This window comes from Trichosurus vulpecula, chromosome 7 (genome assembly GCF_011100635.1).
Source record: "Trichosurus vulpecula isolate mTriVul1 chromosome 7, mTriVul1.pri, whole genome shotgun sequence".
In the NCBI taxonomy this organism is placed as follows: Eukaryota; Metazoa; Chordata; class Mammalia; order Diprotodontia; family Phalangeridae; genus Trichosurus; species Trichosurus vulpecula.
The window spans coordinates 83,502,780-83,526,009 of record NC_050579.1 but is presented as its reverse complement, the minus strand read 5'-3'; the positions used below and the strand labels follow the sequence as shown (position 1 = coordinate 83,526,009).

General features: G+C 37.6%; 1 protein-coding gene across 1 annotated transcript; it reads left to right on the top strand.

The window, feature by feature from the left end:
- The first annotated feature begins 2,763 nt into the window (after positions 1-2,763).
- LOC118857573 (cold shock domain-containing protein E1-like) lies at positions 2,764-5,334 on the top strand. The gene is given in 3 exon segments (XM_036768211.1): positions 2,764-3,346; positions 3,349-4,190; positions 4,192-5,334. Coding segments are annotated over 3 exon segments (2,568 nt in total).
- The last annotated feature ends 17,896 nt before the right edge of the window (positions 5,335-23,230 follow it).

Genomic DNA, 23,230 nt, shown 5'->3' with positions numbered 1-23,230 from the left:
TGTTCCAGAGTGGACCAATACCATCAAAGCCTGAAGTTCCAAGTTGTATTACTCTGAAAACCTGAGTTTTCCTCACTCATGTGTTTCCCTTCTGGGTTTCTATAGTTGTGCTTAAAATTTCCACCTGGTTAATCCTGAGCCTTGCTTTAAAACTCTGTAACTACATGATTGGCTGTCAGATATGTCTCATGCCCGGAATCAGAGTTAAGGGAGTTCCCCCCCACCCCCATTATATGATAACTACATCCTTCTTTTTTTTCCTTTCCTAGCAAATTTCTATAATCAAGAAATTTCTCAAAATCATGTTTCAAATGAATGTTCCTCATTGGCCTTCAATAGTCATTCCAACCTTTTTGGCTGAAAGGAGGGAATGACAAGGGAATTATAATTTTCATATTAATCAATATGCTATGTATAATGGATATACTAATTCATTACATATATACTAACATATATATGCTAATGTGCTATATATACATATACATATATATGTATATATATGTATGTATAGTAATAATTTAGTTTCCTCAAGAGCTGCCTCTCTGGCTCAGGAGTCAGCTGCTTACAATGTAGCTTAACCTAATTAATTAGAACTCTGACAACGCTCACAATCACTGGACCATAAATGAAGTAAATCAAAAATTGTAGAACTTGTTCCCATCACAGAACTCTGGTTCTACGCTCTAGAGGAGGTCATGACCCCCAGAATTGTCAGAATTGTTGTATTGTGGGACTTGTGGGTCTCTCATGTTGCTGTTCAGTCATTTCAGTTGTGTTTGATTTTTTGTGGCTTCATTTGGGATTTTCTTGACAGAGATACTGCACCAATTTGCCATTTTCTCCTCCAGCTCATTTTACCAATAAGAAAACTGAGGCAAACAGGGTTAAATGGTTTCCCAGGGTCACAGAGCTAGTAAACATATGAGGCCAGACTTACCGGGCTGTGCTGCTTATGGCGGCGCTGGAGAGGGGGCGCTGAGCTGTTGGGTATGAAGTGTAACAGAACAGACTTTACCACCTGAAACTGCTGCTTCAAGCTCAGATCAGGCAAGGAACATGCCTCGTTTGTAACAACCAACAAGACCAAAGAAGAGTAAACTTAAGCTGAAGACACAACACTTGATCTGAAACAAAAAGTTTGTGCCTACTCAGCAGCTTCACAAGAGCACTTACCAACGCTGCTGGTAGTCTTTGTTTTCTTCAGTTTTGTACTGTGAGATTGATTGCCCGCTACAGCAGCAGTCGGATCTCGATTAGCTTGGTAGATCATTTCCTCTCGCTCGCTCTCTTTTTTTAAAAAAAATGCTAGAAATTTTCCTCCTTTGAAACATGTGCTGAAAAAGAAGAATCAGCAAATACTACTGAGAGTACAATATTTGATTATCACTGAGAGACGAGCTTTGATCCAAACCTTCTCCACAACAATGGACACAACGGGTACCTGTAACCAGAATGGCCTTTGTTTTCTTTGAGTGACTCAATTTATCTCAGTGAGCTTTACTAGGTGCTAAGCCCCAGGCCCAAACCCCATTAGGTGTTAATGTAACCCATGTGGATGTGAACCTCCCAGGGTCCTAAGGGGAGGGGCCAACTCAAGAACCAATCACCAGAGCCTGAGCTCTGGTGATTCAGATGATGTTTGATGTCTGAAGCCCTATAAGAAGGGAGGACAGAGCCATTTGTGCGGAGCTCTGGAGATGGTGTTGATGAGGAGACTCCGGGCAGCTGTAGCTAAGGAGCCCTCCAGCTTGTAAACCCGGATGCTGAGATTTTGTTGAACTCTGGTAACTATGTGTTGGGATTTGAATCAGACAAAGTCTGTTGATGTTTGTAATTTGTTTGCATTTTGTTTTGAAGTTCAGGGTGCTGGTTTTTTCCCCTGAACTAACTGAATGATATTTGAATGCTGAATTCAAAGTAAGCATTTCAACCCCTTCACCTTGCTTCTCTTGCGTAAGCAGATTGAAAGAACCTGTGTTGTTGGCAGCTTTCTGGGTACTGGCTGGGTGAATCTTATACCCCCACAGAAGCTGCCAGCTGGATTGTTCAAACATATGGCGTAGTGGGTTCGAATCCCATCCTCGTCGCCAAATGTAATAGGAGGGCAGAGTTTATAATTTCAAAGAGGATCATATATATGTCCGAAAGATTTGGAACCACCAGATATAAGAAACTCTCAAAGTAGGAGGCAGAAGAATCAAAGCATATATTAGGCTCCACAGCAACCAACCCATGAACCAGCATCCCCATTTTGATATTTTGATCAAAAGCTTCCAGGCCCAATAAGTCCGCCTCACAAGAGTAACCAGGAGGCCACGGAGAAGCATGATGGTATAAAGCAAAATCATATACATGCTTCCCTTCTATGGTAAAAAGATTACCCACTGGCCTCAAGTCCTTGTTCAGCTTCCTCCCATAGGTCAGCTCTGCTACCAGCAGCTCCTACTTCAGCTTTGGCTGTAGCTGTAGCAGCCTCTGGCTCCAATGGAAGCTGCTTTTAACCATCCGGCTTCTGCGGGGGTGTAAGGTATGCCAGGGAAAGCACAGGTCCTTACAATCTGCTTAAGCAAGGTGAAGGGGCTGACCGGGAAAGCACAGGTTCTTTCGATCAGTTTAAGCAAGGGAAGCACGGTGAAGGGGCCAACAAGCTTACTCCAATCCAACATACAATGGAGACTTTGTTTGGCTAACAAAGGGGATTGCCTTCAGAAGGGGGAAAGTGTCAAATTCCAGTTGTGTGTCCTGGGTCAGAATGCACAGGCAATGGCCCACAACACCACACCCCTGCGTAGGGCCTTGGTGGAGTGTGTGAAGAATCAGTTTGGCTTCCTTAACTATGAAGCTGGAGACAGCAAGAAACTCTTTTTCCATGTGAAGGAAGTTCAGGATGGCATTGAGCTACAGGCTAGAGATGAGGTAGAATTCTCAGTGAGAGTCAAGTACCCCAATGGTACTTCGGCAGCACTGCATGAAACTGGGGTTATTGAAAAACTGCTGACCTCTTATGGATTTATTCAGTGTTCAGAACGTCAAGCTAGACTTTTCTTCCACTGTTCACAGTACAATGGCAACCTGCAGGAGCTAAAAGTAGGAGATAATGTTGAATTTGAAGTATCCTCTGACCGGCGGACTGGAAAACCTATTGCTGTTAAATTGGTGAAGATTAAACCAGAAATCCTACAGGAAGAACGGATTAATGGACAAGAAGTGTTTTATCTGACTTACACCCCTGAAGACATGGAAGGGAATGCTCAGCTGGAAACCAGAGATAAGATAAATTTTATAATTGACACAAATAAACATACTGGTGCTGTAAGTGCTCACAATATTATGCTGTTGAAAAAGAAGCTCGCTGTCAAGGAGTAGTTTGTGCCATGAAGGAAGCATTTGGCTTTATTGAAAGGGGTGATGTTGTAAAGGAGATATTCTTTCACTATAGTGAATTTAAGGGTGACCTAGAAGCCTTACAGCCTAGAGATGACATGGAATTCACAATCAAAGACAGAAATGGTAAAGAAGTTGCAACGGATGTCAGACTACTGCCTCAAGGAACAGTTATTTTTGAAGATATCAGCATTGAATATTTTGATGGAACTGTAACCAAAGTTATTCCAAAAGTACTTAATAAAAACCAGAATGATCCATTGCCTGGATGCATCAAAGTAGATTTTGTGATTCCTAAAGAACTTCCTTTTGGAGACAAAGATACAAAATCCAAGGTGACTCTGCTGGAAGGTGACCATGTTGGGTTTAACATTTCAACAGACCGACGTGACAAATTAGAATGAACAACCAACATAGAAGTTCTCACCAATATGTTTCAATGCACTAATGAAACCAGAGAAATGGGTGTGATTGCTGCCATGAGAGATGGTTTTGGGTTTATCAAATGTGTGGATCGTGATGCCCGCATGTTCTTTCACTTCGGTGAAATTCTGGATGGGAACCAGCTCCATATTTCGGATGAAGTAGAGTTTACAGTGGTTCCTGATGTGCTGTCTGCCCAAAGAAATCATGCTATCTGGATTAAAAAGCTTCCTAAGGGCACGGTTTCATTCCACACCCATTCAGATCACCGCTTTGTCGGCACCGTAGAGAAAGAAGCCACTTTTGCCAATCCGAAAACCACTAGTTCAAATGAAGGCAAAGAAAAGGAGGCTAAAGATGGAATTATTGTGTATGATGACTGTGGGGGTGAAACTGACCATTGCATATCAAGCCAAGGACCTGGAAGGCTCCACTCCTCCTCAGATAGGAGATAAGGTTGAATTTAGTGTAAGTGAAACAAAGAGGACTGGTCAGCAGACAGCAACTTGTGTCCGACTTTTAGGTTGTAACTCCAATGCCAAGAGTCTCTTGGGTTATGTGGCAACCCTGAAGGATAATTTTGGATTTATTGAAACAGCCAATCATGATAAGGAAATCTTTTTCCATTACAGTGAGTTCTCTGGTGATGTCGATAGCCTGGAACTGGGGGACATGGTCGAATACAGCTTGTCAAAAGGCAAAGGCAACAAAGTCAGTGCGGAAAAGGTGAACAATACACACTCAGTTAATGGCACAACTGAGGAAGCTGATCCAACCATCTACTCAGGTAAAGTCATCTGCCCCCTGAGGAGTGTTGATCCAACCCAGACTGAATACCAAGGCATGATTGAGATCTTGGAGGAGGAGGACATGAAAGGTGAGGTCTATCCATTTGGCATTGTCGGGATGGCTAACAAAGGGGATTGCCTTCAGAAGGGGGAAAGTGTCAAATTCCAGTTGTGTGTCCTGGGTCAGAATGCACAGACAATGGCCTACAACATCACACTCCTGCATAGGGCCTTGGTGGAGTGTGTGAAGGATCAGTTTGGCTTCATTAACTATGAAGTTGGAGACAGCAAGAAACTCTTTTTCCATGTGAAGGAAGTTCAGGATGGCATTGAGCTACATTCAGTGATTCTCAATCAGCGTACCGGCAAATGCAGTGCCTGCAATGTCTGGCATGCCTGTGAAGGCCCCAAGGCTGTTGCAGCTCCACGACCTGACCAATTGGTCAATCGCTTGAAGAGCATCACTCTAGATGATGCCAGTGCTCCTCGCCTAATGGTTCTTCATCAGCCAAGGGGACCAGATAACTCAATGGGATTTGGTGCAGAAAGATCCGTCAAGCTAGTGTCATTGACTAACCCCATCTACAAAGCACATCACTTAATCAGATATGATCAAGTGGGGGGGGGGGTTCTGGTGAAGGGTTCTGAATATCTCCCTCTTCATCCCTCCCAAAATCTGGAATACTTATTCTATGGAGCTATTACACCAGTATTAACACCTTCCTCATGTTATGTTTAAAAAAATAAATAAATTTAAGAAAACCATTTTAAAATTATGCACAGTTGCAGCCTGGAGAACTTAAGGTGGCGCCTTATAGTATCAATTTTAGAAGCTTTATTTGGTGCATTTAATGCAACTGGTAATTGCAAAACTACTTCTCCTACGTAAGTGAAAAATATAGACAGTTATCTGGTTGACCCTATGAAATTCTGCTCTTGATATAGTGTATACTCTACCCTCATTACTTCTGGCAAGGTGTTCTGCCTTAGCTCTCAGTTGCATTCTTTTCCTGTTATTTCCTGTTCATTATGCTTTAATTCTGAGGATCATATGAGGGTAGACTATATTACCTTTTCTAAAAAATTAAAAATTTGTGTAAGCATTCAAACCATTTCCTTAAGTTGATGGTCAAATGTTAAAATGTTATTTTTCATATCTCATTTATAATCTTGTCACAGTCCACTTAGCAAAGTTGTTAGATTTCAGTGAGAAGTATCTTCCACAGTATATCTAAGGGTTTTTTTTAAATAATTTTACTATGATTAGTATGTATGGTGCAGAGTTTCAATCTGATGAGGTGTGCCATCAGTGTGTGTTAATTTAAACATATTTAAAAAACAAAAGGATGATGCACAAACTTGCTGCTTAGGACACTGCAGCTTCTAGACCCCAGTTTCTTTTACTAATTTAAAAACAAAAACAAAAACAAAATAATAGTAAATATATGAGGCCAGATTCAAACCTAGGAAAAAGTTTTCCTAACTCCTGGCCCAGCACTCTATCCACTGAAACACCTAGATGCCCTTTCACTTTTTCATCTCTCGTATATATATCCAAGCAGTTGCTAAATCTTAATGATTCTTCCTCCACATATCTCTTGTATATGGCTTTTTCTCTGCACTCACCTAGCCATGAGAGTTCTACTAGAAACTGAACTCTATGATAATGTAAGGTTTTTTAAAGTAGGTTTTACTTAATTTGCATGAGTTTATACCCCAAAAGCTTAGCACAATGCATGGCACATATTTAATAATTACTTTTGGATTCATGATTCCAAGGCATAAAGAAAATTTGTGCAAAGACAAGAATATGGGACATGAGATGCCATGTTTGAAGAACTATAATTAAGACAATAAAGTGAAGGGAATTAATATATAATAAGTTTGGAAAGTTAAACTGGAACCAGATATGAAAAACTTTAAATGTTAGATAAATTTGCATTTGATCTAATACATTTTAAAAAATAGGCAGTTGATTCTAGAGAAAATTCTTGAGAGAAGTGACATAATCAAAGCTATATTTTAGGAATATCACCTTGGCTCCATGTGGCAGTTCAATTGAAGAGCCTTTGTGGTAGCAAAAATATGCAAACAAAATGTGTACTCATTAATTGGAGAATAATTGGACAAATTGTACTTTCTGAATGTCATGAAATATTACTGCACCATTATACATGACAAATGTAAGAGAAACATCAGAAGATTTATTATGCGATATTGAGAAAAAAGCAGAACCAAGAGAATAATATACACAATGATTACAAGAATGTAACTGATAATAACATTGATATGTAGTTCAGGTGTGATGAATTATAGCTAAAAATTTTGGTCCTGGAAACCAAATTCCTTTTTCCTCACTGTAGATAAGAGGGGAACATGGCTATGTTATGAGCATTCTCTTACATGGTTACTGTGTTGGTTGATTTTGCTTCAATTTTTTTTTGTTTGTGACAAGGGTTCAGGGGTGGAGGAGCAAAGAAAATGTAACATGCATTTTTGAAATAATAAAAAGTTTGCCATATGAAGAATTGAAAAGATAGGAAGTGTTTTAATCTGGAAAGTGAAACCTGTAGAACGCTCTCATATCCATCTTCAGATATCTAAAAGAATGCCATATGGAAGATGGACTAGAATTATTATGTTTTGCCCCAACAGGGAAAACTAAAAGCTATAGATATATTAGAGGAGGAAGATAATGGCTTAGTTGAAAGAATTAGAGCTTTCCATAAAAGGAAAGAGCTCTCAAGAAGTAGTTCCCAATCACTGAAGATCAGCGAATTAACAAGCCTTTATTAATTAAATACTTCAACCAGAGGCTGGATGACTTTTTGTTAGCTATATTTTATTTTTAGTTTTATTTAAATTTATTTATTTATAGTTTTCAGCATTCACTTTTATAAGATTTTGAGTTCTAAATTTTCTCCCCTTCCCTTGCTTCCCTCCTCCTCAAGATGGCATGCAATCTGATATAGGCTAAACATGTACAATCATCTTTTTAAAATAATTATTTATTTTTAGTTTTCAGTATTCATTTCCGTAAGATTTTTGAGTGTTAAATTCCCCTCCTACTCTCTCCCTCCCCAAAACAGTGTACAATCTGATATAAGCTCTGCTTATACATTCATATCAAAATATTTTCACATTAGTCATGATGTAAAGAAGAATTAGAACTAATGGGAGGAACCATGAGAAAGAAGAAACAAAACAATAAAAGAAAAGGAGAGCAAATATTATTCTTCCATCTGCATTCAGACTCCAAAGTTCTTTCTATGTATGTGGATAGCATTTTCCATCATAAGTCTTTTGGAGTTTCTTCGATCATTGCATTGCTGAGAAGAGCTGAGTACAACAAAGTCAGTCTTCGCACAATGTGGCTGTTACTGTGTACAATGTTCTCCAGCTTCTGTTCATTTTACTCAGCATCAGTTCATTTAAATCTTTCCAGGTTTTTCCTGAAGTCCACCTGCTCATTGTTTCTTATAGAACAATAGTATTCCATTACATTCATATGCCACAACTTGTTCAGCTATTCCCCAATTGATGGGCATCCCCTCAATTTCCAATTTTTGGCCATCACAAAAAGAGCTGCTATAAATATTTTTGTACACGTGGATCCTTTCCTCTTTTTATGATCTCTTTGGGATATGGACCTAGAAGTAGTATAGCTGGGTCAAAGAGTATGCAGTTTTATAGCACTTTGGGCATCGTTCTAAATTACTCTCCAGAATGGTTGGATCAGCTCACAACTCCACCAACAATGCATTAGTGTTCCAATTTTTCCACATCTTCTCCAACATTTATTATTATATTGTTTTCACATGTTAGCCAATCTGATAGGTGTGATGTGGTACCTCAGAGTTGTTTTATTTGCATTTTTCTATTCAATGGTTATTTAGAGCACTTTTTCATATGACTATAGGTAGTTCTAATTTCTACCTATGAAAACTATCTGTTCATATCATTTATCAGTTGGGGAATGACATTATATTCTTATAAATTTGACTCAATTCTCTATATATTTTAGAAATGAGACCTTTATCAGAGACAATGGCTATAAAAAAATGTTTCCTAGCTTTCTGCTTCCCTTTTAATCTTGATTGTGTTGGCTTTGCTTGTGCAAAGCTTTCAATTTAATGTAATCAAAATCATCCATTTCACATGTCATAATATTCTTCATTTTTTGTTTGCTCATAAATTCTTCCTTTCTCCATAGATCTGACAGGTAAACTATTCTTTGCTCTCCTACTTTGCTAATAATATCAGTCTTTATATCTAAATCATGTATCCATTTTGACTTTATATTGGTATAGGGTATAAGATGTTGGTCTATGCCTAGTTTCTACCATAATATTTCCAGTGTTCCCAGCAGTTTTTGTTAAATAGTGAGTTCCTTTCCCAGAAGCTGGAGTCTTTGGCTTTATCAAATAGTAAATTACTATAGTCATTGACTATTGCGTCTTGCGTACCTAACCTATTCCACTGATCCGCCATCTCTATTTCTTAGTCAGTACCAAGTAGTTTTGATGATTGTTGCTTTATAATACAGTTTTAGATCTGCTACAGCTCTAACTTCCCTTGCATTTCTTTGCATTAATTCCCTTGATATTCTGGAACTTTTGTTCTTCCAGATGGATTTTGTTATTATTTTTTCTAACTCTATAAAATAATTCTTGGTATTTTGATTTTTATGGCACTAAATAAGTAAATTAATTTAGGTAGAATTGTCATTTCATTATGTTAGCTTGGCCTACACATGAACAACTGATATTTTCCAATTATTTAGATCTGACTTTATTTTTGTGAAAAGTGCTTTGTAATTGTGTTCATATTGCTCCTGGGTTTGTCTTGGCAGGTAGGCTCCCAAACATTTTATATTGTCTACAATTACTTCAAATGAAATTTCTCTTTCGATCTTTTGCTGCTGGGCTTTGTTAGTAATATATAAAAATGCCAAAGATTTATCCAGGTTTATTTTATATCCTGCAACTTTGCTAAAGTTGTTAATTATTTCAAGGAGTTTTTTAGTTGATTCTCTAGGATTCTCTAAGTATACCATCATATCATCTACAAAGAACAATAGCTTTGTTTCTTCGTTGCCTATTCTAATTCCTTCAATTTCTTTTTCTTCTCTTATTACTAAAGCTAACATTTCTAGTACAATATTGAATAACAGTGGTGATAATGGACATCCTTGTTTCACTCCTGATCTTATTGGAAATGCTTCTAGCTTATCCCTATTACATATAATGCTTGCTGATGGTTTTAGACAGGTGCTACTTATTTTGAGGAAGACTGCATTTATTACTATGCTCTCTAGTGTTTTGATAGGAATGGGTGCTGTATTTTGTCAAAAGCTTTTTCTGCTTCTATTAATTTTGTTATTGATATGATCAATTATGCTGATATTTTTCCTATTATTCAACCAGCCCTGTATTTCTGGTATAAATTCCAGCTGGTCACACTGTATTATCCTCATGATAAGTTACTTTAATCTTTTTGTTAATGTTTTATTTAAAATTTTCACATCTATGTTCCTTAGGGAAATTGGTCTATAATTTTTTTTCTCTGTTTTGTCTCTTCCTGATTTAGGTATCAGCTCCTTATTTGTATCACAGAAAGAATTTGGCAAAATTACTTCTTTGCCTATTTTCTCAAATAGTTTATTTAGTATTGGGATTAATTCTTATTTAAATATTTGGTAAAATTCACTTATAAATCTATCTGACCCTAGAGATTTTTTCTTATTAGGGAGTTCATTGATGGCTTGTTCAATTTCTTTTTTCTGAAATGTTGTTATTTAAGTATTTAATTTTCTCTTCCATTAATCTGATAAATTTTTTGGTATTCATCCATTTAACTTAGTCAGTTATATTGGTATACAGTTGGGCAAAATAGCTTCTAATTATTGTTTTAACTTCTTCATTGGTGGCGAATTCACACTTTTCATTTTTAGTACTGGTAATTCAGTCTTCTTTTTTTTAAATAAAATTAACGAAAGATTTTCTATTTTATTGTGTTTGTTTTCATAAAACCAGCTCTTAGTTTTATTTATTAGTTTGTTTTCTTAATTTCAATTTTATTAATCTCTCCTGGGGATTTTAAATTTTTTTTAGCTTTTTTTAGTTGCGTGCCCAATTCATTGATCTCCTCTTTTTCTATTTTATTCATGTAATCATTTAGAAATATAAAATTTCCCCTAAGAACTATTTTAGCTGCACCCCATAAGTTTTGTTATGTTGTCTCGTTGTCATTCTCCTGGATATATTTATTGATTGTTTATGTGATTTGTTGTTTGACCCCCTCATTCTTTAGGGTTAGATTATTTAGTTTCCAATTAATGTTTATTCTATCTTTCCATGTCCTTTTATTACATGTAATTTTTATTGCATCAGGATCTGAAAAGGATGCACTTAATATTTCTGCCTTTTTTCCTTGGATTGTGAGTCATTTATGCCCTAGAATATGGTCAATTTTTGTGTAGTTGCCATGTACCACTGAGAAAAAGATATATTCCTTTATATCTCCATTCAATTTTCTCCAGATGTCTACCATATCTAACTTTTCTAAAATTCTTTTCACCTCCTTAATGTCTTTCTTGTTTGTTTTGTGGTTAGATTTATCTAGCTCTGAGAGGGGAAAGTTGAGTTCCCCCACTAGTATAGTTTTTCTGTTTATTTCTTCTAGTAGCTCACTTAACTTCTCCTATATGAATTGGGAGGCTCAAAGAGAAGAAGAATTTGGTGCATATATCTTTAGTATTAATATTATTTCATTGTCGAAGGTACCTTTTAGCAAGATGTAGTTTCCTTCCTTATCTCTTTTAAATTAGATCTATTTTTTGCTTTTGCTTTGTCTGAGATCAGGATTGCTACTCCTGATTTCTTTTTTAAATTTCAGCTCAAGCATAATATATTCTGCTCCAGCCACTTACTTTTACTCTTTGTGTATCTCTCTGCTTCACATATGCTTCTTGTAAACAACTTATTGCCGAATTGTGGTTTTTAATCCACTCTGCTATCCACTTCCATTTTATGGGAGAGTTCATCCCATTCACATTCACAGTTATGATTACTAACTGTGTCTTTATCTCCATCTTATTTTGCCCCATTTATCCTTCTCTCTCCTTTCTCCCTTTCCTTCCTCACCACTTGCCTCCCTCAGTCTGCCCTCCCTTCTGTCATACCCCCTCCATTTTCTTTTCCCTTTCCTCTACTACATATTCCCTCCCTTCTTTCCTTGCTTCTATCCACCCCTTCCCTTTTCTATCTCCTTTCCTCTCCTACTTCCTGTAGAGTTACATAGATTTCTACCCAATTGAGTGTGTATGGTATTCCCTCCTTGAGCCAAACAATGCTCTGCTTCCTCTACTGTAATAGGTTTTTGCTTTTTACATGTATACCCTTTTCTGCCTCATCCTTTCCTCTTTGCCCAGTACAATCATTTTTTTCACCTCTTAATTAATTTTTATCATCACATCAGAGTCATCTTATGCCCACACCCTCTGCTTGTGTACATAATATAGATACATTATGTGTACATAATAAAGATACAACTCTCAAGAATTACAAGTATCATCTTTCCATGTAGGGTTGTAAACAATTTACCCTTATTGAATAACATGTGTTTTTTTCCTTCCTGTTTACCTTTTCGTGCTTCTCTTGAACCTTGTATTTGAAGACTGGATTTTCTGTTCAACTCTGGTTTTCTCATCAGGGAAGTTTGGAAGTGCCCTATTTCATTGAATGTCCATATCCTCCCCTGAAAGATTATGCTTAATTTTCTGAGTGGCTGAATCTTGGCTGTAATCCAAGCTTCTTTGTCTTGCAGAATATCAAATTCCAAGCCCTCTGATCTATTAACATAGAAGCTGCTAGGTCCTGCATAATCCTGACTGTGGTTCCAGCTGCTTGTAGTATATTCCCCTTGGTCTGATACTTCAGGAATTTGCCTACAATATTCCTTAGAGTTTTCATTTGGGGATCTCTTTCAGGAGGTTATCAGTGGCTTCTTTCAATGAATATTTTACCCTCTGGGTCTAGAAGCTCAAGGCAGTTTTCCATGAAAATTTCTTGAAAGATACTGTCCAGCCTCCTTTTTAAAATCATGCCTTTCAGGTTTGCCAATAATTCTTAAATTATCTCTCCTTGATCTATGTTCCAGGTCAGTTGTTTTTCCAAGGAGTTATTTTCCATTTTCTTCTATTTTTTCATTCTTCTGATTTTGTTTGAATGATTCTTGATGTCTCATAGAGTCATTAGCTTCAACTTCCTCAATTCTAATTTTTAAGGAATTATTTCCTTTACTTAGCTTTTGTACCTCATTTTACATTTGTCCAGTTTTATTTTTTAAATTTATTTATTTAACTTATTTAATATTTTTAGTTTTCAACATTGATTTTCACAAGAGTTTGAATTACAAATTTTCTCCCTATTTCTACCCCCCCACTCCAAGATGGCATATATTCTGGTTGCCCCATTCCCCAGTCAGCCCTCCCTTCTCTCACCCCACTCCCCTCCACATTCCCTTTTTCCTTACTCTCTTGTAGGACATGATAAATTTCTATGCCCCATTGCCTGTATATCTTATTTCCTAGTTACATGCAAAAACTTTTTTTGAACATCTGTTTTTTTAAAACTTTGAATACCAAATTCTCTTCCCCTCTTCCCTCCCCATCCACCCTCCTTAATAAGGCAAGCAATTCAACATAGGCCACACGTGTATCATTAAACAAAACCCTTCCACAATACTCATGTTGTGAAAGACTAACTATATTTTGCTCCCTCCTATCCTATCCCCCTTTATTCAGTTTTCTCCCTTGACCCTGTCCCTTTTCAAAAGTGTTTGATTTTGATTACCTCCTCCCACTATCTGCCCTCCCTTCTATCATACCCCCTTTTTTATTTCCTTCCTCTTTCTTTCCTGTGGGATAATATATGCAATTGAGTGTGAATGTTATTCCCTCCTCGGGTCAAATCTGATGAGAGCAAGATTCACTCATTCCCCCTCTTCCCCTCCTACAGAACTGCTTTTTCCTGCCACTTTTATGTGACAAAATTTACCCCATTCTATCTCTCCCTTTCTCCCTCTCTCAACATATTCCTCTGTCAGCTCTCTCTCTCTCTCTCTCTCTCTCTCTCTCTCTCTGTATATATATATATATATATATTCCCTTCAGCTGCCCTAATACTGAGGTCTCATGAATTACACACATCATCTTTCCATATAGGAATGTAAACAAAGCAGTTCAACTTTAGTAAGTCCCTTATGATTTCTCTTTCTTGCTTACCTTTTCATGCTTCTCTTGATTCTTGAGTTTGAAAGTCAAATTTTTATTTAGCTCTGGTCTTTTCACTGAGAAAGCTTGAAAGTCCTCTATTTTATTGAAAATCCATATTTTGCCTTGGAGCATGATACTCAGTTTTGCTGGGTAGGTGATTCTTGGTTTTAATTCTAGCTCCATTGACCTTCAGAATATCATATTCCAAGCCCTTCGATCCCTTAATGTAGAAGCTGCTAGATCTTGTGTTATCCTGACTGTGTTTCCACAATACTCAAATTGTTTCTTTCTGGCTGCTTGCAGTATTTTCTCCTTGATCTGGGAGCTCTGGAATTTGGCGACAATATTCCTCGGAGTTTTCTTTGGGGATCTTTTTCAGGAGGTGATCGGTGGATTCTTTCAATTTCTATTTTACCCTCTGGCTCTAGAATATCAGGGAAGTTCTCCTTGATAACTTCTTGAAAAATGATATCTAGGCTCTTTTGTTGATCATGGCTTTCAGGTAGTCCAATAATTTTTAAATGATCTCTCCTGGATCTATTTTCCAGGTCAGTGGTTTTTCCCATGAGATATTTCACATTGTCTTCCACTTTTTCATTCTTTTGGTTCTGTTTTATAATATCTTGATTTCTCATAAAGTCACTAGTTTCTACTTGTTCCAATCTAATTTTTAAGGTAGTATTTTCTTTAGTGGTCTTTTGGACCTCCTTTTCCATTTGGCTAATTCTGCCTTTCAAGGCATTCTTCTCCTCATTGGCTTTTTGGAGCTCTTTTGCCACTTGAGTTAGTCTATTTTTTTAAGGTGCTATTTTCTTCAGTATTTTTTGGGTCTCCTTTAGCAAGTCATTGACTTGTTTTTCATGGTTCTCTCACATCACTCTCATTTCTCTTCCCAATTTTTCCTCTCTTTCTCTAACTTGCTTTTCTAAATCCTTTTTGAGCTCTTCCATGGCCTGAGACCAGTTCATGTTTTTCTTGGAGCTTTTTGATGTAGGCTCTTTGACTTTGTGACTTCTTCTGGCCATATGTTTTGGTCTTCTTTATCACCAAAGAAAGATTCCAAAGTCTGTGACTAAATCTGAGTCCATTTTCACTGCCTGACCATGTTCCCAGCCAACTTACTTGACCCTTCAGTTTTTTGTCGGGGTATGACTGCTTGTAGAGTATAGAGTACTTTGTCCCAAACCTGAGCGGCTGTGCTATTGTTTTCAGAGCTATTTCTACCCAGCAAACTCTGCCACACCAATGCTACTCCTCCCCAAAGAACCGCCAACCCAGACGGCACTCAGATCTTAAGCAGGCTCTGCACTCCTGCTCTGATCTTCCACTTAAGTCCTCCCACCAGGTGGGCCTGGGGCAGAAGTAGCTGCAGCTGTAGCTCTGTAAACAACTTCAGAGCTGCATCACCTCTGCTGCCCCCGGGGTGGTAGCCGAACCTTGAACTCCTTTCACTATCCCAGCAGCTTTTCCCACTGACCTTCTCTGTTGTCTTTGGTGTTTGTGGGTTGAGAAGTGTGGTAATCTCCACAGCTCACTGATTCAGGGCACTAGGGCCTGTTCCACCTAGCTCCCAGTCTTGTTGGTCCAGGCACAGCTCACACTGGGCTCTGCTCTGCTCTCAGTTCCATGGATACATCTTACCCCACAACCATCCAGGCTGTCCTGGGCTGGAGCCCTGCTTCCCTCTATTTCATGAGTTCTGCAGTTCTAGAATTTGTTCAGAGTCATTTTTGTAGGTGTTTGGAGGTACCTGGGGGTGGGGGGGGAAAGCTCATGCAAGTCCCTCTTTTCCAGATGCCATCTTGGCCCAGTTTTATTTTTTAAAGAGTTTTTCTTTTTAGTGAATTTTTGTGTCTCCTTTTCCATTTGGACAATTCTACTTTTTAAGGAGCTGTTTTCTTCAGCAGATTTTTTTTCCATTTGACCAACTGTATTTGCTAAGGAATTGTTTTCTTTGGTCAATTTTTGTCCTTCCTTTTCCAAGGTATTGACCCTCTCTTGCATACCTCTCATTTCTTTTCCCAATTTTTCTTCTACCTCTTTTATTTGATTTTAAAAATCCTTCTTGAGCTCTTCCAAGAAGGCTTTTTGGGCTTGAGACCAATTCATATTGCTTTTTGAGGTTTTAGATGTAGGTACATTGACAATGTTGTCTCTTTGGAGTTTGTATTTTGATCTTCCCAGTCACCATAGTAATTGTCTATGGTCAATATTTGGTTTTGGTTCTTGCTCACTTTGTTTGCCTATTTCCTGGATTTTAAAATTCAGCTCTATTGCCAGAACACAGGAGACACTGTCCCAAGCTCCTTGTAATGGGGACCAGGGCCCTGGTCACTGGCTTTGTGTGCTTAGGCCTCAGGTGCTGGCAGTTGGATGCTGTAGGGAACTGGCTGCTTACCTGGTCTTGAGCTGAGGTCATAGGGGTGTTGTCTGTCAAGTGCTCAGGCCAGGTTGGGTTTTTCCACATTTCCCTGAGGCTATACTGGATGTCTGGCTGTTGGAAGACACCTCCCCTCCCAGGGCTGCAAACTGGAGGAGCATGGGGATGCCTTTCTACCTGGGGCTGTGCTGAAGCATGTAGAGATTGGCAGTTGGGGGACACTTGCCCACCTGGGGCTACATCAGAGCATGGGGAGATCCAGCTGCTGGGGTATGCCTGCCCTCCCAGGTCTGTGCTGAATCACATGTAGATCTGCAAAGGTCCTCCTGCCAGTTCCCCTGCCTATGCTAAGGCACATGGAGGGGTTCTGGTGTTTGCTGGCTCCACCACATTAGGGCTCAGGATCTCCTGCTGGTTTGCTGTGGTGGGGCTTGCTGCTGGCTTGCTGGGATGCTTCCTGTCCTGGAATGTGCTCTCCTTTTACCTGAGTGAGATGGACCTTTCTTGGTGACCTTCCAAGTTTCCCAGACTAAAAGATCGTTCCACCCTCTCTTTCCCCTGGCTTAACTGTTCCAGGATTTTTTCTGGGGCACTGTTTTTTGGTTTTTTAGAGGTCAGTGAGGGAGAATGATAGCAATTTACTGCTTATTCCAGCATCTTGTCTCCCAGAAGTCCCTAACTATATTTTAGAAGGAATTTCTGCATCGTATGTCTTCTGGGTTGTCTTCCAACTTTAAGATTTTTGATTTCACTAAGTTCCTGATATGATATTAATGATTCTTCTGAGAAACTTATTAAATAAGAGGTGCAATTATATATATATATATATACACATATATAATAAGGATATTTCATTTTTATTTCCATTCTGACGTCAAATTTGATTATTGGTACAATGCTAATGTTACAAATTAAGGCATTTTTTAAATCTTACATGTAAACAGATTCATATAGATAATCTTTCTCCTCCACTTATCCTCATAGGACCAAAGTGATCATACAACCCAAGAATATAATCAGGAGAACCACCAATGGTGACAAGCTTAGCAATCAGCAACTAATAAACCAAGAAAAATCTACAACTGGAATCTGGATGGAAATCACTGCTTGTCAACCTTATCTTTTGAGCCAGCCTACCATATTCAAGTTGTGATTCTGTCAGCAGTTTAAATATTTCCTTGTTAAAATAACAGATCAGATTTGAGGTCACCCATCACTTGCATTAAAATTGCTTCAGTTGGGTGCTTATAAAATCTGCTCATACTGCATTATTCCAGCTGGCAAACAAGTCATACAATATAGCATTTCAAGAATTCAAGAATTCCCACTGTCTTTGTTTGCTTGTTCAGGCCTCTTGCCATTCTATCTTAGACCAATTGAACTTACTCAATTTCTTAATTTTTAGGATATGTCCAAGCTAGTGTCTGTTTGTTCTGAATTTTGCTCCCCACCACCTTGTCTTTCTTCATCTTTGGATAGTATGCTTCATCGTTATTACTTCCAAGATACATAATAGGCAGTTATTCATCTTAATTAATTGCAGAACGATTTGTCACTGAGAAGATAATACATTCTTGATAAAGTAATTTGGCTGCCTCATAAAATAGATTTATCACTTTCTGTCTGCAGCAGAGCATCCCCATACATCTCCAGCCATCCAACATCACACACAGCCTGTTCTGTCACTCCCTTCAGGGTAAAGTAGCTCTTTTCCCTGTTCTATTAAGTATATTCCTTTAAGACTATCCACTAACTTCCACCATGAACCTTGACATGCCAGAAGTCACAATGAAGTTTACTCCATGTGCATTGAAAATTGTAAGTTTAAGCAATCTCTACCTGTGACCAGCCCAACTCATAAGGAAAGCTGACAGTGAAATTGCTATGTATTTGTAGAAGGGACCTGGAGGCTCCAAAGTGCCCTGAAGTGCATTATGTGCAATGCTCATCTTGGCTGCCAATAAAACCCTATTGTATGGCAGAGGAGATCCACCATTCATGAAAATAGAAAGGTTGTTTTTATTGTTTTTAATTCTCTTACTGAGTAAAGCAGTTTAAGAATTTGAGAAAGAAAATAGGAACCAAAAATATGAAAATGAAGGAAGAGTCTGGTGAACTGGGTTAAAACTAAGAGATTCTTAGTTTCTAGCAAGGACAAATTCAACCCAAAAAAATTTGCCAAGTTGCCCAAAGTTTTGCCCTAATTAATTATTTTCTGTAAAAAGAAGTCAAAGAGATTTTTGAAGGATAGAGATAAATAAAATGTTTCTGATTAAAGAATTTATCACTTGAACTCTCCTTCTATGACTTTGGCCCAGGAATGTTGAAATAATATCCTACAAAGATATCCCTACATCCTATCTAAATCATAAGGAATGGAATATCTGTACCCAGCAGGCCAATTTCCATGATGCTAAGGCATTAAGCAGGGTTTCCCTAGAGGCACTGGGTCATTGCTACTCCCTCCTCACAAAACAGGAGTACAAAATGTACTGAGTGTCACACAATCAAGAGAGCATGGGCACTTTTGCCATGGGGGGCATTCTTATCCTGTCTGTCATGAATGCGAAAACAATTTTTTTCTCTCCAGGAATGTATAGACTATAGAAAAATAATTTCATATATATATATATATATATATATATATATATATATATATATATATATATATATATATAAATCAACTTGTTCAGGATTTTTGTGCCCAGCACACAAATAAGCACTTAATAAATGTTTTACATATATATATTTTTATCTATCTATATTTATAAGTTAAGGAGAGAGCTCTAACCAGATCAACTGACTTGCTTTGAAAATTTAAAACAGGCCTCATTTATCAAATTGTATTAAATAAATATTAAATACTAGAAATATACTTTGGTTCCCCACAATAAGGAGGAGAATTAAGAGGGGATGGAGAAGGAGGAAAGAAGTAATTGGTGAGTTGGGGGAAAAACAACAAAGAAGCCATAGATATATAACAAAGTGATATGGATAAACAGGTTCTGCCAGGAAAGATAAGGAGGGTGAGAAGACAGAAGAGTGAAAAATAAAAAGAAGAGATAAGAAGCAAGAGAGAGACAGAGACAGAGAGACAGAAACAGAGAAAGACAGAGACAGAGAGACAGAAGAAAGCTAATTGGAGATGAAACCTAGCCAGCTAATTTGCTTGGGCTGTGGGAATCAAGCCAGCCTCCTAACACACCTCTAGAATGTAGCCACTACACAGCTAGGTGGCAGAATTGATATGGCACAGGCCTGGAATCAGGCAGACTCATTTCTGTGATTTTAAATCTGGTCTCAGACACTGACCCTGAGCATGTCACTTAGCCCTGTTTGCCTCAGTTTTCTCATCTATAAAATGACCTAGAGAAGGAAATGGCAAACCACTCCAATATCTTTGCCAAGAAAACCCTAAATAGGGTCCCAAAGAGTCGGACATGACTGAAAAAAATGACTCAACAACAACAACAAATCATAAACTACAATTTGTAATATTAGCCGGCAGGCTCTTCTGTTTCCTGACAGCTCTTCAGTTTCTCTAATGAGGCTGCAAGGTATATAAAATGATAAATGACTTCAGTGATGAAAAACCCCCGATAGTTCTCCACTGCCAAATCCCTTAGCACAGTACTCTTTGGCCTATTCAAGGTCTTCCTTTCTAAGCTAATCTTCCACTACTCTTCATAACGCTAAACTGCAGGTAAGCAAACTAACCAAATGTAACAGGCCTTGCACATTTTCTATTTCTCTACTCCAATAAGTTCTCTCTCTTGCAATGTCCTTTTTGCTACTTCTGCTTATTCTTCAAGGGGTAATTCAAATTCTACCTCTTTGATAGCCTTCTCTGCCCACTGGGATTTCTCTCTTTTCTGAAAACTTAATCCTAAACCACTCATTTGGCACATAGAAACCCCCACCCAGCAGAACCAGGAGAAAATTATATGTGATTATAGACACACAGTATCTGTGATGACTAACTTTGATAGACTTGGCTCAACTCAGCAACCCAAGGTTCTAAGACAACTCCAAAAGACTCGTGATGGAAAAAGCAATTCACATCCAGAGAAAGAATTATGGAGTGTGAATGCAGATTGAAGCAAACTATTTGCGCTCTCTCTCTTTTTTTGTTTTTTGTTTTTGTTTCTGTTTTGTTTCTTCTTTATCAAGGTTCATTCTATTCGTTATAATTTTTCTTTACAACTTGACTAATGTGAAAATGTATTTAGCGTGAATGTATATGTAGAACTTAAATCAGATTGCACACCATCTTGGGTGGGAAGGGGGGAAGAGATGAAGGGGGAGAAAATTTGAAACTCAAAAACTTGAGGAACTAAATGCTGTAAACCAAAAATAAATAAATATAAAAAAGACCACTCTCTCCTAAAGTGGAACATAACTTATATATAATATGGTAGATAAATCTTAAAGAGCTATGTGAGACTCAAGGAGACTATATGACTTATGTATTTATTGCATAGTCAGCAAGTCTTATAAGCCTCACTTAAACACATCTTCCTGGCTCCTGGTCCAAAACACTATTATCTATACCAGATCTTCTTTCACTGGTCTAGTAACCCTATCAAAAAGGAAAATTAGGTGGGTTTGGCATGATCTTTCTTGAATGAAGCCATATTGTTCGGTTATTTTTTTTTGTTTTTCTTGCTTTTTTGTTGTGTGTATGTATATGTATGTGTGTATGTATGTGCGTGTAGGGGGAGTGTATGTGTATGATCACCAACTACGTTTTTTAGATGTTCTCTATACATCACTTTAATCATATATTCTTGAGCTTGGGAAGATACCAATGTCAAACTCACTGGTCTCTACATTCAATGTGGTACTCTTCCCTTTTTTGAAAATTGATGTGTCACTGTACTCTCTCCAGTCCTAAAACACCTCTGATTCTCTATAACTTTTTAAAAACTCCTGATAAGGGCTCCATAATCACATTTGACATGCAAGTCAAGGCAAGAAGCATATTTCACTATTCTGGAATGTAGTTGATTTGGACTCGGTGACATCATGAGCCCAAATCTTATCTTGGGCTCATGATGTCACCATATCTTAGTACCATTCTAGTTATCTTGGGTTTCAACTAACTCCCTATTAGTTGTGTTTTCTTTGTTTTTTCCATTTCAAAGATCATTTTCCTTGATAGAGAAAACAGAAGCAAAGCAAGAGGTGGGTCTTTCTGCTTTATTTCCATGGACTGTTATTATCATCCCATCTATTCCCAGTAGCAATCTTATCACTCCTTTGATCCTCTTTCTTTATCCAACATAACTTAAAAACAAAACACAAATTTTGTTCTCTTTACTTTCAGTAAGTCTCATATAAGCTATAGGACTTTCATGTTCTGCTATGGAAACTATGCTATGGGAACCTTTGTTCAATTACCTCAATTGCTATCATTTCTTTTAAGGTAGAGTATTTTACAAATTACTGATTTATAAAGGAGAGTAAATATTATTGTTATTATTATGATTATTATTATTATTTTCATCAACCTCATTGCTTATAGAGAATTTCATTCACCATTAAAGCTAAAAAACTCCAAAAATTCTGGCTTCCTTTGCTTGATACATAAGTACCTATTGGCTATGGTACTAAATCACCATAGATTTTGTTATAACTTTTGATGCTCTGTGATTTTCTTTCATGTAGGCTGCTCAATGGCCTCAGTTTTCACACTTTTTTCACAAGCATAATGAATCTAAAATGAAATTATTCATCTTCTGTCTCCCCAAATATGTTTTCTCTTTTAATTACCTTATATGTGTTTTTGTGTTGATGAAATCATCATCTTCTCAGTAATCCCCTTTAGAAACCTCAGGGCTCTACATCTAATCATTTTCCACATCCAGTGGGTTCAACCTTTAAACAGCCTTTCACATTCAGCCCCTCCTTTGCATTCCTTAAATCACCTTCGTAGATTAAGGTCTTCTCAACTCTCACCCAGAGCATTGCAATAGTCCCTTACCTTTTCTCTGCAAATACAGTCATTTCCTATTCAATGTTAACACTGTGGCCAAACTAATAAATAAAGTTCAAATTCTTTAGCTTGGCATTCGAAGCTCTCTAAAACCTAGCTTCAACATACTTTTCTAACTTAAATTTCACTACTGCCCTCCCAAGTCCAACACCCTAGGATCTAGGGGACTACTCACATCCCACAGTTTCTCAAAGTTTCTTGTTTCATTTTGTCCCCTGTTCTAAAACACAATCCTCTTAAAACACCCTCACTCTTACATGCAACTCACTACATCTATCAAGCACCAGGACAAATACCAAATTCTCCAAAAATCTGCTCCTAATAGCCACCTACTTTCCCTATAACAATTGAATAAATTAAAGAGTGACAAAGATATAGAATCCACAACATAGGGTTGTGGTGAGGCTAAAAGGAGATGTCTATAAAATGCTTCACAATCTTTATGGCATATAACTGTCAGTTTACTATTAATAGCAATTGTTATGAAGTTAGAAAAGTGAGCCTAACCAGGGAAACTTCAGGGTTATTTTTCCCATGTCAAAATTATCTAGAATTGGGCATGCTTCTAGAAAACAGCTTACCAAATTATATTTTTCTGTACTAATTTTTCCCTATTAATCATTCCCTACACTTGGCCTTATAAAACTATAACAGTTTTCGTGTGTTTTTAAAACTAGAACGTTTGATTTAAATGCCACATCCACAATTTAGTGCACGATAGACAAAACCTGGTGTCATTTGGATAAATAAGACTCATAAAGCACATTTTGTAATACGGTTGCAACTACTGACAAACATCAAGGTGTCTGTCTCTTGGGAGGAAACAGTTATGTTTTAAGACCTTGATTTTAGCCCTGCACAAATACTGGGGGATTGACTAGAAATTTTCTAAAGATCCTTTATGGCCCTTAGAGTCTATTTATTCTTACATTAAGACCAACTCCTTTCAGAGGAAATACAGCAGCTTCTTACTTTGAATGAAA